Source organism: Rhinoderma darwinii (genome assembly GCF_050947455.1).
Source record: "Rhinoderma darwinii isolate aRhiDar2 chromosome 1 unlocalized genomic scaffold, aRhiDar2.hap1 SUPER_1_unloc_26, whole genome shotgun sequence".
Taxonomy (NCBI): Eukaryota; Metazoa; Chordata; class Amphibia; order Anura; family Rhinodermatidae; genus Rhinoderma; species Rhinoderma darwinii.
The window spans coordinates 67501-84276 of NW_027461663.1; the positions used below are offsets into that span (position 1 = coordinate 67501).

The 16776-nt window shown below is 41.2% G+C and overlaps 1 protein-coding gene across 2 annotated transcripts in view; it reads left to right on the forward strand.

Moving 5' to 3' along the window:
* LOC142671132 (phosphatidylinositol 4-phosphate 5-kinase type-1 gamma-like) overlaps positions 1 to 16776 on the forward strand; it is an 84331-nt gene that overhangs the window by 36711 nt on the left and 30844 nt on the right. For both annotated transcript variants that reach the window (XM_075847149.1, XM_075847150.1), the window contains exons 11-16: positions 113 to 197; positions 597 to 755; positions 4021 to 4159; positions 4598 to 4630; positions 9027 to 9131; positions 12414 to 12513. In XM_075847149.1, the coding sequence (XP_075703264.1) occupies positions 113 to 197; positions 597 to 755; positions 4021 to 4159; positions 4598 to 4630; positions 9027 to 9131; positions 12414 to 12513 (621 nt within the window). The remainder of the gene's footprint in view (positions 1 to 112; positions 198 to 596; positions 756 to 4020; positions 4160 to 4597; positions 4631 to 9026; positions 9132 to 12413; positions 12514 to 16776) is intronic.

Genomic DNA, 16776 nt, shown 5'->3' on the forward strand with positions numbered 1-16776 from the left:
GGCACTGTATAGTGAGCAATGTGTCAAGTGGAGATAAAGATTTCTGGTACATGATTTATGTTGGGATCTGATTTGATATGCTTAAAGATGCCTTTTCTTCTTCTTTTTTTAGGACACAGTGTCTGTACACCGGCCCAGTTTTTATGCCGAGCGATTCTTTAAGTTCATGACCAACACAGTGTTTAGAAAAACATCCTGTAAGTAGCCTTGGTTGCCAGCTCACTAATAAAGACCTCATTAGGGACTCCGTATCATTCTCCGTGATTGAACGGCTGCTGTCGATCACCGATGAGAGGGGTGGGGGGGGGGGTGCTCCCCTCATGAAAACACCAGACTTTTAACTTTGAGTCTGATGTATTTTTTGGATGCTCCTATTAGTCAAACGATACAATATTTTTCTGTTCCGGTTTGGCTTACAGGAGAGTGGTCCTGTCCCCATACTATGCTGCCCTTACATAGGGCATTATAGTCTGATGACTGATCCGTTTTATAAGCTTCTATTTTATTTTATTTTTTTTATTAATTTTAGTTTTTCCATGCTCTGAAATCTTTATTACCATACTACTACATTATAGATTTTTGTTTTATTATTGTAGCACTGAAGTCCTCTCCTTCTAAAAAGGGACGAAGCGCTCTACTGGCATCTCGACCTTTGGGACCAACTGCAGCATTTTCGGCAGGACAAATTCCTACGGAACAGGAAGGGAGATTTGACTTGCGTGGAGCACGTAGCTACCCTACATTAGAGGATGATGGTAAAGTGGTTAGCGTGCTTGTGGCCAAAATGTTAACGAATGACTCAAGTTTATTCATTTTGCAAGATCCGTTTTGGTCTGGTTATGTTGGGGCAGAATGGGTGTTGGTGCTTTGTGTGGCGTACTTAAAGGCTGGGCAGGTTGACTGCATGCTGTTCAATAAGGTAACTGTGTGACTGGCACCTTTTTATAGAAGCCATATTTGTTGGGGATTATATTACTTAGCAGCTGCCCCCGCTCATAAGTGACAGGTGTAGGAGTGGATGTTCCTCAGTATTTTGCCCCTGTGCAATCTCCCTCCATGTAGCATTGTGGCTTGTCTGCATCCTGCTGGGAACTGGTGTTTGTACCTGCCATTGTATCAGTAAGGCTTCGTTCACATCTGCGCTAGGGCTCCGTTCCGACGTTCTGTCTGAGCTTTCTGTCTGAACGGAGCCCTGACGGACACAAACGGAAACCATAGGTTGTTGCAAGAATTCCGGCGTTTTGACAGAATCCATAGCGTAGTCGACTAGGTCTTCTCCTGGTGAAACCTTCGTGATTAGGTCTCAGTCATTCCATTCTTAATACTGGTTCTTCATGGACAGTATGTGGGGCTTTACATTCTCTCATTTGCTGCCATGTCAGTTCTGTGGCTGGTCACGTTGACCTCGTCTTGAAGGTGTGTGCGTGCGTGCGTGCGTCCGTCCGTCCGTCCGTAGAATCTAGACACTAGATAAATCCTACCCCTGGAACTCCCAGCAGTTTAACAACCTGTACATTTATTTCCGCTTGACCTAAGCATGGAGGACGTGAGCTATAGAGTTACTCCACCTAAATTAAAAGGATAGATCCGGAGTATGTATATAACCTATAACTTTTACTATATTTTCATTTTAAAAAGAATTAGAAAAATAAACATATACACGTGGTGATTTCATATGCCATATATTCATACACTGTTGTTGTGATTCTTGTAGCATACATCCAGAAACTTTTTTTAATTGATAACCTTTTACTGAGGCTGATATCTCGCTGTCTAATCTTTCTAAATTAAAAATGTTTCTGGGTGTACGCTACAAGAAATACAATAACACCATGTGTATATATTTTTCTAATTCTTTTTAAAATGAAAATCTAGTAAAAGTTATATTTTATATACATACTCCTATCCTATCCATCCTTTTTTTCTTTAATATATAAACTACGGAGGATTACAAAATCTCAGTTTAGGTGGTGGACTTTAAACCACACCATCAAAATAAAAGAATAGAGTATGCAGCCAAAAATAAAGCAAAGCAGCAGATCAGGGTTTGCATAAAAACGTAGATTTTTATTTTTCACTTTTAGCGATTTGACTTCTCCCCCTGGAGCACATGTACTGTATGTTTCATAAAGATCACTAAAGGTCTGCTTTAAGGCCTCTATTTATGGAAAAATTTATGCAAGATACCAAATGTGCCATTTGAAATCCCATACCACCTGGAGAAAAAAAAAGTGCTGTCATGTAAGATGTGACGTACGACTGGGTTCACGCGTTCAAAGTGCGTTTTTGTTTAACTAATCTCGTCAAAACTGTGCATTTTTGCCAAATAAAGCGGTTTGCCGCAACGTGAAATCCCAGCCTTAAAACGACAATGAGAAAAACCCATAGTTCAAGCGCCCACCCCACCTTTAAAATTTCACTTAATTTTTTCCTGGTTATTTGTGGGCCTCCTCTTGCAAACCACTCCTTTAGTATGTGAGCACAATCTGCTCCAGGCTGGCATTTGTCATGCCCATCCAGGGCCCAGTGCAGGAAACTGTTCTTAAGCTTTTTGCCTGCGTGCCATTTTAACATAGAGGGTGCAAAAAGTACTGTTTGCAGAGCTAGAGGACAGTATATACGGTCTTGTTCACACGGTGAAAAATTCACACGGATTTCGACACATTTTCCGCACTGAAATCTGAGTTTATTCTGCTGTTAAAAAGACTCCCATCGCTCTCAACAGGCGCTGGGGGGAAAAAAGGGACATGTCATTTTCCGCTGTGTATAACGTTGCGAAAACCGCATTGGGAAGCCACACGCAAGTTATCCGTATTCAATGGCACTAATCTGCGTGGAGAAATGCGGCTGTTTTTCCTGCAAAACCATGGCAGAAATCAGAGGCTCAGACAGTGAAAATGCATCCTGTGAACATAGCCTACTATAAGAGGTGCTTCCTTCATTGCACACATCACCTGTTGTGTATGACAACAAACCTAACATGAATATACAGTGCCAAAATAATTGTGCAGTAGAAATCCAAATAATTCTGCCATATATTTACACCGAATAACCGTGCCATACAGTATGCAGACCATAGTGCTCATGTAATACCTTCTATAGTGCCCAGATTATACTATACAATGCTCATTGTACAGCCACAAGGTGCCCAAATAATTCTGCCCATAGTTCTCAAGTAATTCTGCCATACTGTCAGGTCCGTATTTCAGGGTAGCTTCCTTCTCCCTGTTATTCCACACCGAATAACCACCTCTGTAAATTGAAAACTGAAGGCATGCCTGGAAAGAAGTAAACCAGCCAGAGATGTTGGTACACAGCTTTTCTCAGATCAGACAGGAAGCGAACTGAACTTTATTCAGAACAAAGAAACACAGAAAAAGACACATGCCCCCTCCCTAGAGATGTGGGACTTGCTTAAGCCCCCCTTGGCTCCTCAGCTGTACGTTCTACTGTACATTCTTCTGCACACTCCTCTTGCATTCCAGGGGGCGGTGTCCTCCATAGGCGTGTTATGCAGGCTCTTTGTGCTCCATGAATCCAATCTCTTTGTGTAATATACTGAATATATATATATATATTAATATTTTTCAAAAATATACATGGTAATGATCCCTGACAATACAATAACAAATAATGCATGAAAGACAATAACCAATAATGCCACCATTGAGTGCCCATATACAATGTACCGGTCTATACACTGAACCACAATACGCTCGTATATTCAGGAAAACTAGCTTTGAAGTCTCGCCCAATGTTCTTATTGGATTGGTTATTTTAAGTTCCAGTCTCTGAGATAGGGAGATAGGGAGATATATATATATATATATATATCTCCCTATCTCATCCTCTGACAACAGATAAATGACTAATTGTTTAGTGAGTTCTGAATTTGGATCATCTCCGTTGTGAAAATAATAGGTGCGGATGGTCTAAACTATTCTTGTGTAATAAGACGTTTGTTGGTTTTCACTTTTATTTAGTGTAATGTACTAATTCTTTATTTTCTCATTTCCATAGGTCGTGCAGATTTACTGCCCTGCACACCTCCATCTTTTGAGGAGGCCACTACTGCTTCAATTGCTACCACTTTGTCTTCTACTTCTCTGTCCATTCCAGAACGCTCTCCGTCTGAAACCTCAGAACACCCCCGTTATCGGTAAGTCGGGCTAAAGCCATTTTTTCTCAGACATTGCTTTCCATGACCGATATTAATTCTCAAATATAATTACCATCGATTTCTACAGAATATGGTTAGTTCTTCTTGTTATCTCCCAATACTTTTGTAAGTACATTTTTATGCAATAATCTTTTCAAAGCAATAACACATAAGTGTAACTGTGAGCAGAATAGAGGTTTTCTCTGGGATGATAAAAATTCCTATTTGTCAACCTCCTTTTATCTGGACAGTGTGATGGGCATCCTACTTCAGGCAATTTTTTCACTTCTTGGTCTTCAACTTCATAGTGTAATGCCTGTAGCATGTGTCAAAAGGCTATACTAACTATTTTGTTTTTGTAAAATTATTTTATTAGCCATGTAATTTAAAAAGTGTACACCTGTAGTGTAACCTGTGTGTTTGCCTCTTTTTCCACAGAAGACGTACTCACTCATCAGGATATGATGTCAGGTTGGTGCTGTCCGTTTTATGCGTAAGAATGTGGGTGGGCATAGGGAGGTGACCAGGGAGTCATTTCGGATCTTTGGACCAGACCCCTTTTACATGGAACAGTTTTTCAAACTACTGCGGAATGATCGGTGGTTTGAAAAATCTTTTTGAGTGTCTGATGAACGTTATCAGAACGATCATCGTGGAGCGGTGGCCTAGGCAGGCAAAGGTATTGTAAATGACAATACGAGCAGAATTTTAGTTTACAGATGCTGCCGCCGATTACTTAAGATAAATGTTAGTTTTATTTTTTAATCTTTTTGTGTATGGACGATAGGTAATTATAGTTATGCTTGACATAAGAATCACAATGATAATAGCCAGTGTAAACTGGTCTTTACAATACACAGTCTTTTTAATCTTTAATTTTATAATCGCAAAAATGATTTCCCTCTTCTCTACCCGCAATTGTTCCTTTAACGGAAAACCTGTGTATTCTGAGATAGGCAGGTTTGCTGCCTGAAAGCCTCTGGAAACAGTGGTTGTTAGGTAGCATATCATTCGCAACCGGACTTGATACCTCAAAGCTGGATGCTGTCAGCAGTGAGGAGGAAATGCAGCTTGCGAGCAGTCAGATGGGTCTCTCTCCAGCTCAGTCTGTGGTTTAAGGCCCCATGCACATGACTGTGCCCGTAATCACGGTCTGTGGTTACGGGCACAGCCGGCCGCGGACAGTCACTCGCATTTGCGGGCCGTGCTCCCATTATGTTTCAAATCCATTTATTGAATTACAACAAAAGTTGGATATACAATATGCGTTTTACACGTGCCAATAGTATAGTGAGACTTCACGCAGGAAGCCAATGGGCGATACCCATCAGGGTATATTATTTGAAAAGGAAAAATAGAAAATCAAGCTGTATAAACTTGGTGTCGGTGGTATAAGAAGCTTACAGATAATAAACCTATGCATATAGATATATACAATGACATAGATGAACATAGAGACTTCCTTGATGTAGATACAATCACAAAGTTGTAATAGAAACCAAAACAATGAGTAATAGGGACCCGAGCACTCATCTACCACACACAAGTCACCCGTGCTCCCGTTATAAAGTATGGGAGCACGGTCCGTAAAATAAAAAAAAAAGGACGTCCTATTTTTTACGGAAACTTTCTACGGTTCGGACACTTTCCTGTTGATATACGGGAAAGTGTCAGTCGGCCATAGAAATGAATGGGTCCGTAATTGCGGATAAAACCTACGATAGTGTGCCTTTATCAGATTTTTATATATAAAAAAAAAAGTTAAGGTGGAGATTTGTAAACAACAAGTCCACCTTTTGAGTTTTGCCTCATGACATTCACAGTTCTGACAGTTGAAGTTCAAAATCTTACTAAAATGTCAAGACATGACATATGCTGAGAAAGTGGCAAAGGTGGATATTGAAAAAACTAACCGTCTATTTTTGCGGTACATTCCCACATATGGACATACAGTTGTGTTTATGGGATGGGACAGGAGTCATGCCCACACCATTGGGAGCTGACTGTAATCTACAGCCGACATCCCGCTACAATGGCCAAGGTTGACGCTAACCCCCAAGATGCCATGGTCAATTGCGACTGAGGCATCTAAGTGGTTAATCGAGGGAAGTGGCTCCCTCCCTCTGTCAACAGAGGGAGGGGGCCTGTGTTTTGAGTCGAGTAGCACACTAGTCTGGCTCGTAGCCCAATATCGTGCAAACACCTTCTGATGGTATGTGTTGACACTGGATGCCGCCCTAGGCTTGGGATGTGACGTCTAATTTCACTTGTAATACAGAATGGATCACTACGTGATATATATATATACACACACACTAGTAAGGCAGGTAGGAGCAGCACAAGTGCAAATTACCAAATAAATGGTCGGTGCTAAGCTTCAAATGATGGGAATGACTTCTCCCCATATGATGTATAACAAAAAGACACGAGCATGGAAGCAGCACTCACGAAAAAAGTTCACCCAACAAATGCAACGTTTCACATCCTCAATGGAAGCATTTTCAAGCAAACCGTGATAGTATCACACGAGTATAAATACAGAGAACACAGTTCAAAAAACAAGGGTTGTGATTAATAGCAATTTATACAAAACCTATAAAAATCGCACAATGTGACCATGTACAAAAAAACATGTGATTTAACCCCTTAGTGACCACCAATACGCCTTTTCACGTTCGCCACTAAGGGGCCTTAGGCTAGGCTGACTCCTTTTCACGTTAGCCTTGTCTAAGGCCTGCACGGGTCTCCCGTGCAGGCTGGAGCCGGGGCTCAGCTGTTTGATGACAGCTGAGCTCCTGCTCCAACGCCCGCGATCGAAGTTTACTTTGATCGCGGCCGTTTAACCTGTTAAATGCCGCCGTCAATAGCGACCGCGGCATTTAACTTGTTTACAGAGGGAGTGCGCTCCCTCTGTCACCCATCGGCGGCCCGCAAATGCAATCGCGGGTCTCCGATGGGTTGTCATGGCAGCCGGGGGCTTGATAAAAGCCCCCAGGTCTGCCCTGGACATATGCCTATTAGGACGCGCCGGAGGCACGTCCTAACAGATTGCCTGTCAGATTTACACTGACAGGCAATAATGCTCTGGTATACGAAGTATACCAAAGCATTATAGCAGCGATCGGAATATCGCACAGTAAAGTCCCCTAGTGGGACTAATGAAATAAGTAATAGATGTGAAATAAAGATTAATAATAAAAATTACAGTAAAAACATAAATCCATTTTTTTCCATAAAAAGTGGTTTTATTTAGTAAAAGTGTAAAAAATAAATAAAAGTACACATGTGGTATCGCCGCGACCGTAATGACTCCATTAATAAAGTTAATATGTAATTTAAACCGCAAGGTGAACACCGTGAAAAAACGCAAAAAACAATGGCGAAATTGCAATTTTTTTTCCATTGCCCCCCAAAAAGTCATAATAAAAATGAATCAATAAGTCCCATGCACCCCAAAACAGTACCAATCAAAACTACGTCTCGTCCCGCAGAAAACAAGCCCAAAAAATCACTACATTGATGGAAAAATAAAAAAGTTACGGCTCCTGGAACGCGACGATGCAAAAACAAATAATTTTAGTTCAAAAGTGTTTTTATTGTGCAAAAGTCGTAAAACATAAAAAACCTCTACATATGTGGTATCGCCGTAATCGTACCGACCCATAGAATAAAGGTAACATGTTATCTACGCCGCACAGTGAACGGCGTCAATTTAAAAACGCGTAGAACAATGGTGGAATTTCAGGTTTTTTTTTATAATTCCCCCCCCCCCAAAAAGTTAATAAAAAAATTATATGTACCCTAAAATGGTGCTATTAAAAAGTACAACTAATCCCGCAAAAAACAAGTCCTCATACAGCTATGTAGACGAAAAAATAAAAAAAAAGTTATAGCTCTTTGAATGCGACTATAGAAAAACGACTAAAATAGCTTGGTCATTAGTGCCTAAAATGGGCTGGTCACTAAGGGGTTAAGAGTCTCATCTGGACATATAATAATAGAGATTACAAATTTGTACCATCTACCATATCCATGTAAACACATATGTTCTGTAGACTAGGTGTCATTAGTGATTAAATAATAAAACCTATAAACAGCTGACACTCACCACACTGAGCTGAATGACTCATGTGCTAATTACTAGAATGTGGGCGTTTCACACGCCGGACAGCACATGCCCACATTCTAGCGGTCTATTGGGTAAGGCCATCGTCGTGTTTCAGGATTGCCATGACAAAGTACAACAACATGGTGTCGAGATTCAACACAGCAGCTGAGAAAGGCCATTCCGGCCGTGCAATCATTTCTAGGTAAAATGTGCCGTGTACCACCATTTTTTTAAGGGCAAAATACCAGTATACATTAATCTATATGGATTACGTCATGTCGGGACAGTATACTGTAATAAACCTGCGGGGAGACTGAGTGAGGATTGAGACTTCAGTCTCCCCACAGGTTTATTTGTGGGGGAATTTTTTGTCTATAGGGACGCAATGCTTTTAATGCAGCCTTTGACCTCTGGGATCTAATATGGATCTTAACATGTACATGGCTGAGCACACTATCCCCGATTCAGATACTGTCCCGACATGACGTAATCCATATAGATGTATACTGGCATTTTGCCCTTAATAAAAATGGTGGTACACGGCACATTTTACCTAGAAATGATTGCACGGCCGGAATGGCCTTTCTCACTGTAGTACAGGAAAAAGAATGGCTTCATACTTCAAAGTACAAAAATATGACTTCCACTCTAAATACTAGCGTACTTAGGCAGACACTGGTACTCTCAACTACTTCACCTAAAGTAGAAGTGTTGCAGAGCTGTGGGGTGTTATACTGGTATTGTATTGTTTCTGTTTAGGACCTATGATGAGACCCGAGCAGAAGACGACGTTCAGCAGGTTTCAGTTGAGGTGGAGACCAGACAATCTGAAACAGTGATTCTACCAGAGGAAGAAATGCATGGGTAAGAAATGTACCAAAATGAAGGACTTTGCACCTAAAATTGCAGTAAAAAACAATTTGTTCTAAAGTAGTGGTCCTCTTATAAAAATGGGCCAGTATACATAGTGAGAAAATCCCTCACATGAAAATCTATTAGAGGACCGATCACTATGTCATATAAATTTAACTGGTTAACTGACCTGAATAGTCTCCCTGCCTCCAGCTCCGTTTTTCTTTTGTTCCTTGGATGCCCCAACCCCGTCTTAGAGATATGGCCCACTATTGTGTTGGCTCCCTATATGCTAATTAGCTGTTGTTAGCCAATAGGATGGATCTAGCTACCCTTCTACTGATTCTGACCAATCCATGCGAGGCAGCTTGCAGGTAGTTCGCGCCGTGTTGGCTAACTACAGCAAATTGGCATATAAGGAGCCAACGCAACAGTGGGCCATATTGCTAAGCCGACGGGTGTCCAGGGGAAAAGAGAAAAACCGCACTGGAATCAGGGAGTCAGCGTTATTCAGGTCAGTGACCCAGATCAACTTATGACCTAGTGACGTGTTTTCATTAACTAATCTAGTGTAGTACCGTGTTAGCCAGAAACAATATGCAATGTTAAATACTTCTGTGTCAAAAAAGACAAAAGTATAATAGGTAGAATTCCTTTATTGGCTAACCATAAAAGTTCTGTATGCAAGCTTTCAGAGCACAAAGGCTTCTTCAGGCAATTTTACAAATGAATGACTTAGAGCCTCTTTAAATGTTGTGCTTTATTCTGTCACCACATTATAAGTGGCCTATCTCCTACATAAGGAGATCGGCGCTATAATGTAGGTGACAGCAGTGCTTTTTATTTAAAGGGTGTCGCAAAATGTATTTATTTTTATATCAATTTGCTTTTAGTGTTTTATTAAAACATTTTTTAGTTTTGTGTTTTACTTTTTTTTATTTTCTAACTTCTCTATGGGGGCTGCCATTTTTTATTTTTTTTTCATTTCTGTATATGTCGATTAACGACACACACAGACATGGAATACGGCACACACATCCCCATAGAGAGTGCGAACGGGAGCCGTTCCATTCACTATGGTGTACGCCGTCTTCGGCCGAGCGACATCCGCGATACCACAAAAACAGTAACGAAGCGCACAGATTGTGAATAGACATCCCGCGGAATGTCTATTCACTGTCTAAACACTTCAGTATCGTTAATGTGTTAGTATAAGACAGCACATAGCGATCTAAAAGGATCCCTATGCGCTGCCTAAATGAATGGAGAGGAGTGCATGACGCTGATTGGTCCGCGTCATACACTCCTCTGTACAACGCCCACTTGGTCTAAAGTAAAAACACGCCCACTTGGGCATTAAGCAACTCATTAGCATAAATCTAAAATCGCTAATAAAGTGGTGAAAACCGATCGTTTTATTCAATAAAAAACACTGCTGTCACCTACATTATAGCGCCGATCTCCTTATGTAGAAGATAGGGCACTTATACTATGGTGACAGAGTCTCTTTAAGACGTTACACAAAGACAATTGGTACATGAGGTGATACATCATTAAGATAAGCCGGGGCAATAAAACTGAGGTTATAGGGGTGATGACTTCGGAGATAAGGCATCTGGAGTCCGTCTGATGGGGGACGTGACGTGTGTCCATGTAGTGGCTCATAAATCCAGGTGTTAGATTGAGGCCTTGTGTCAATGACTGGAATTTTATCATCCGCTTGAATTCCCAAATTTTTCTTTCTCTGTCCTCCTTAAAATGACCCTTCAGTATTAGGATCTTTAACCCATTCCCGCCGCAGCCATTTTTTCAGATTTTCATTTTCGTTTTTTCCTACCCACCTTCCAAAAGCCATAACTTTTTCATCTTTCTGTCGATTATAGTCCTATGAGGGCTTGATTTTTGTCGAGTTGGACGAGTTGTAATTTTTTGAAGCACAATTTATTGTGCCATACATCGTACACCATGCGGGTTAAATAATGATACATTGTAATAGTTCAGACTTTTACAGATGCGGCGATACCAATTATTACGGTCGTGTGCAATGGGGCCTTAGTCTGAGTTTCTTTTGTTTGCAGATTAGTTGATGTTGGAACGGATTGCAGAATTGGTTAGACTTGATCCAGGTCCTTGTATTGCATCATTTAGGGAATTAATCTCATTTTGGATGGTTCTCTTCGTGTTGTAAAAAAATCCAATAAAGAGAACACCACCTTCTATCACTGAGGAATACATTCTTAAAACAGGGATACCATTCAAGGATTATAGATGATCAGATCTACAGATCAACAAAAATTCCAAGGAGCAATACTCTGGAGTACAAAAAGGTAGACAACAGCAGGTTGCCCCTAGTGGTCATATACAACCCACAAATGAACATCTTGAGGAAAATTTGCTGCTGATCTCCAACCTGTATTTAACAAAGACCATAAAATTAAGTAAATATTCCTGGCTTTACCTCTCCTTGTATACAAACAGCCACGAAACCTAAGGAATCTCCTGGTCAGAAGTGCCTCTCACCACCATCAGACACTGGCACTTTTCCTTGCAACAGTAGAAAATGTACCTGTACCAACATCTTATCATCAAACACCATCCACATACCAAACACGCAGCAGGACTATAAAATCACTGGCACGTTCTCATGTACATCCTCCAATGTAGTGTACATGATACATCAGTAAAGGAATCTAAATTGGAGACACCAAACTAAAACCGCAAACCAGGATGAATCTTCACAGACATACAATAAAACAGGAGGTGGATACACCCGTGGGAAAACACTTCTCTGGACCTGATCACAGTTTGGCAGATTTAAAGGCCCTAATTCTGAAGGGTCATTTTAAGAAGGACCGAGAAAAATTTGGGAATTCAAGCTGATGATAAAATTCCAGGATTTATGAGCCACTACATGGACACACGTCACGTCCCCCATCAGACGGACTCCAGATCCCTTGTCTCCTAAGTCATCACCCCTATAACCTCAGTTTTATTGCCCCGGCTTATCTTAATGATGTATCACCTCGTGTACCAATTGTTTTTGTGTAACGTCTTAAATGTTGTGCTTTTTTCTAAGTCATTCATTTGTAAACTGCCTGAAGAAGGAGCCTCTGTGCCCTAAAAGCTTGCATATAGAACTTTTATGGTTAGCCAATAAAGGAATTCTACCCACTATAGTTTTGTGTTTTTTGACACACACGTATTTAACATTGCACATTAAATAACCTAAAATGATATATAATTATTTTTTTTTTTCGATGTGATTGAAATTAATGCAGCTATTTCACTCTGCAGTGAGGCCTCAGGCTGTACTGGGAAGACATGTCCAGTTGAAGAAACAAGCAGTCATCGATCTGAGGAAGATGATGAGGTGCCCGTGACAGATGTTTATTTTGTAAGTTCTTTACAGGCTTCCGAAATAGTTTTTCTAGATAATACTGACCTAAGGAAAAGGTACTAACAATACATTTAAAAAGATTGAAATTCTCATAAAAGCTGATTTTCAAGAAAATCTTGCATGGAAGTCTGTCAGAGCTGTCACCTTAAGGGTCAGTTCACACAGATTTTTTTGGACGTGGAAACCGCGACAATCGGCACAAAAAAAAAATGTCTGCAATCGCCCCCCCCATTGATTTCAATGGGAGACAGGTGTTTTTTTTTTTGTTTTTTTTTCCCCTGGGTGGCTTTTGGCCATTCGTGTGGGAAAAAAATAGCAGCCTGTCCTTTCTTGCCGTGGCTCTAGTTTCTGAGCATTTTTTATGGCGTTTTTGCCCGCGGTCCTTGCATTGGCTTTAATGGTCAGACTAAAAACAACGCGGAAACATAAGTGAGGCAGATTGTTTTTTCTGTCTGCAAAAAAACTCTGTGTGAAGAGGGCCTAACTGTGACTTGGCTGTCACTGCGATACATTTTGCAATAACCATGTAGCGTCGCCCTCTGTGCCTCAGTGGGAGCACAAACTCTTAAGAACCGTGGCTGGTGTACATAGCTTTGAGCGCCAGCCGTTTTTTGTGCCCTTTATGCAAATTATGCCACCATTGTGGAGGTGGCGTGATATTTGCCACTACACTTGCACACAGCAGCAACCGTGCTTTGTGCACTTGCAAGTATAGTGGCAAATATCACGCCACCTTTACAATGATGGCATAGTTTGAATAAGGGGCGCAACCATTTCTAAAGTTAAAGCTCTGGATTCTCCACACAGCCTGTTTTTTAGCAGGAGCTTCCAAGTTCTTAAGGCAACCATACATATTAAATAGCCCTAGCTAAACATGCTTGTCTGAGGAGGAAGGAGAGTTCAGTGACTACCAGACACCCCTCAGCGCAGTTTTCCCTAATTACGTTTTAATGTTTATCTGAGCTGAAGATGCTTATGTCAAAAGCCATAGCCGATAGCCATAGTAATTATTATTTTTTATTTTTTTTAAATCTGTGCAAAATCTATTGTGTATGGGCACAGCTTGACAGTCTGAAACATTGAGCGAACACGTTGTATTTTAACCTGTGCAGCCATTTGTACTGTAGTGAGAGAAGTGGCGCCAGAGGTGTTTGGCTGTTTCAAACCTCCCATAGAATTAAATAGACCCATAGCACCTGTATATTTTCTCTCTACACATTCAATAGCTGACAGCTTCATCTCTTGATCACACTGACTGCAGGCCTCCCGCAAGGGACTGCCTTTTACGGGGCAACCCCTTTTAAGGAGAACACCACTGGCTTGATTTATGTCTGGAAAGAACAAAATAGGATTAGGTGAAAAAATTCAACATAGGCCGTTCTCTTTTGTCCTGAGAATATACAGGCAACACGGTGTTCCAGCATTAATACACCGTAGATTGTCAGCATTTTCCACAGAGAAGACCTGCATCAGCCAACAAATGGGCAGAGTAGTATCCAGTTGTTGTATTCATGAACCGAGCTTATTTGTTCCTGGAGTTTAGAAATTGTCCGCTCGGATAAGCATTCAGCATGTGACCTCTCCTATGTAAACAGATGGGTTGGGTGCATGTACAGCTGAATGGGGATCTTCTGAATGCTTTCACGTGGGGATTAGTGTATAGTAAAGGCACAACTTGGATATGTGCTGCCTGTCCTGAGTTTACACAACTTCTCTAGAAACTCCTGTTTTTCATTTCACATCATAGACTCATGTTTTCCATAGTCTGCCTCTTCCCTCATTCTAATTCCTTTGAAATGCCAAATCTGTTTCTTCACCCCCCTTCTGTTTTTCATTTGTTTATTCACTTTCTCTGCCCTCCCTCGATTTTGTCTCTGCATGTCCGCTGTAAATAGTCTCTTACCTCAACCAGGGGAGACATATCATGATTATTTTGTACATGTTACAGGGGATGTGTGAGAGAACAACATGGCTGCTTTTTTCCGGAATCGGAGCCACACTTGTCCATAGGCTGTGTGTGGTATTGCAGCTCAGCCCCATTCACTTGAAAGAGACTGAGCTGCAATACCACACAACCCAAGTGGCGTTGTTTCTGGAAGGAAGCAGCCATGGTTTTCTACTCTCATACATTGCTTCATGCTCACAAACCACAACAAGATACCGGAAGCTGAAGCGAATGTAAGAATGATGACTCCCACCAACCCAGAGTGATTGCTCTCTCTGTATACAAACTCTGCGTGGGGCAGCAGCACTCACAGGCTTTCTTGGAGTCCTGGAAACATTAAGGCCCTGTTTACACGCATAAAACTCTGCGTGTAAAAATCAGCTCTGGTTTATTTGAAGTGGTTTTGCAACACAGGCGTTTTTTGGCGTTTTTTGTTTTTTTTTTTGTCCTCAACAGGCAAGGGAAATAAACGCGAACGTGTTTTGCCAATAGACAAACCAAAAAACGCTGCCGTTCAGCCTTTTTTTCTGACTCCCAATGATTTCAATGGGGTTTTTGAGGTGGAAAACGCCTCAATGTGTAGGGCATGTAGCTTCTTTTAGGGGAAAAAAAACGCCTCCACGATTGTAATCGATGGGAAGCAATTTTGGCCGCTTTTTGCAGGCAAAAAGCGCATCAAGTAACTGAACAGGGCCTTACGTGGAAATACAGACTCAAATTATAGAAAACTGTATGAAGTGTAGTTTTCTATCTTGAAATCTGAAAACCTGATCTTCCAAAAGCAGGGTTTGGATGCTGAAGAGTGACTAGCACTAGAATGAAACCCTTTCCTCCTAGGTACTGTACGTTCTTGGTATTGGGGAAGTTTGCATTCCTTAACTGTTCAAGTTCTTGTTTAGAACCTAGGAGAATGTAAACTGGAGACAGGCAGCAATGAATTTGGACTAGAGAGAAGTATTTTATGGTTCAAATATCGGAGCTATTTTATGTTTAAAAAATAAAAATAAAAAAAACCACATCTGGTCCAATAAATACATATAAAAGACTAGCTTTCCGAAGTTGAGCACTTAATTTTAATGTATTTGTAGACGTCATTCCCATAGGAAATGATATTCAGCTTGGTCTGCACTTCACAGCTGTCTGACATATTCTAATTTGAAAGGTCTATAAAGGTTGTTTTTTTTTCCTGTTCCTTTAATATGTCACCAACAGATTCTGTTGGGCTATGCAAGGGATGCGTTTTTAAAGGGTTATTCCAATCTTATTCTAGCCATCACTTTATATGATCGCTCATGAAAATAAAGGGGTCGCAGCACTGATTTAGCACTGCATCCCCTTCTATGTTTTTCCTACACCCCGCTGTGCAGTGAAACTAAAGCTGACCTTATTCTCTGGGGCACCACTGCGAAGGGAACGCACCAGCCCACCATTCTCAGGATCATTGGGGGGCACAGAGGTCGATATACAATCACTTTAGAAGTTATGGCATATCACTTTTTATAAGTTGGTAATAGCCTTTTAAGCATGCACAAAAGGAAAAAAAATTAACCCAAGTATTGTTTTTAAAGTGTGTGGGAACATTTGTATGAAATCTATGGTGGAGAACTACATGCAGGATTGGCCTGGTCACACTCTAAAAAGGTTTCTCCATCTTTTTTCTTACAAAAATTTGTTGAACATTTCAAGTTGATTTAAAGGGATATTCCGGTTACAAGTTACCGCCTATCCGTAAGGTAAAGGGTAACTTGGTGATTGGTGGGTGTCCGGCCGCTCGGACCCCCACAGTTTACGAGAATGGGGAGCCCGAAGTTGCCCGAACCCCAAGTTTGAACCGAGCGGCAGGTCGCTCATGCGCACTCCCGCTCCATTCATTCTCTATGGCAGTGCTGGAAAAAGCCGAAACACTGCACTCTGCTATCTCCGGCACTCCCATAGAGAATGAATGGAGTGGCAGTGCACATGAGCGACCTGCCGGTCTGTTCAAACTTGGGGTTCGGGCTGCTTCGGGCTCCCCGTTCTTGTAAACGGTGGGTGTCCGAACTGTCTGACACCCAACGATCAGCAAGTTACCCCTTACCCTACGGCTAGGGAGTAACTTGTTGTAACTGGAATACCCCTTAAGGTTAAGGCTTCATAGTGACTTTTGGTCGCCCAAGACTTTCGGTAAAATGTTGTCACTAACGCAACTTCAATGTTTACCTATGATAGAAAAAAGTTGCAGGTGACTTTAACGGCAAAAATTCCAACCATGCGATTTTATGGAGAGCTCTATAGTCACAGGGGAAGTATGACTTCAGAGGATATTAGATTCAATT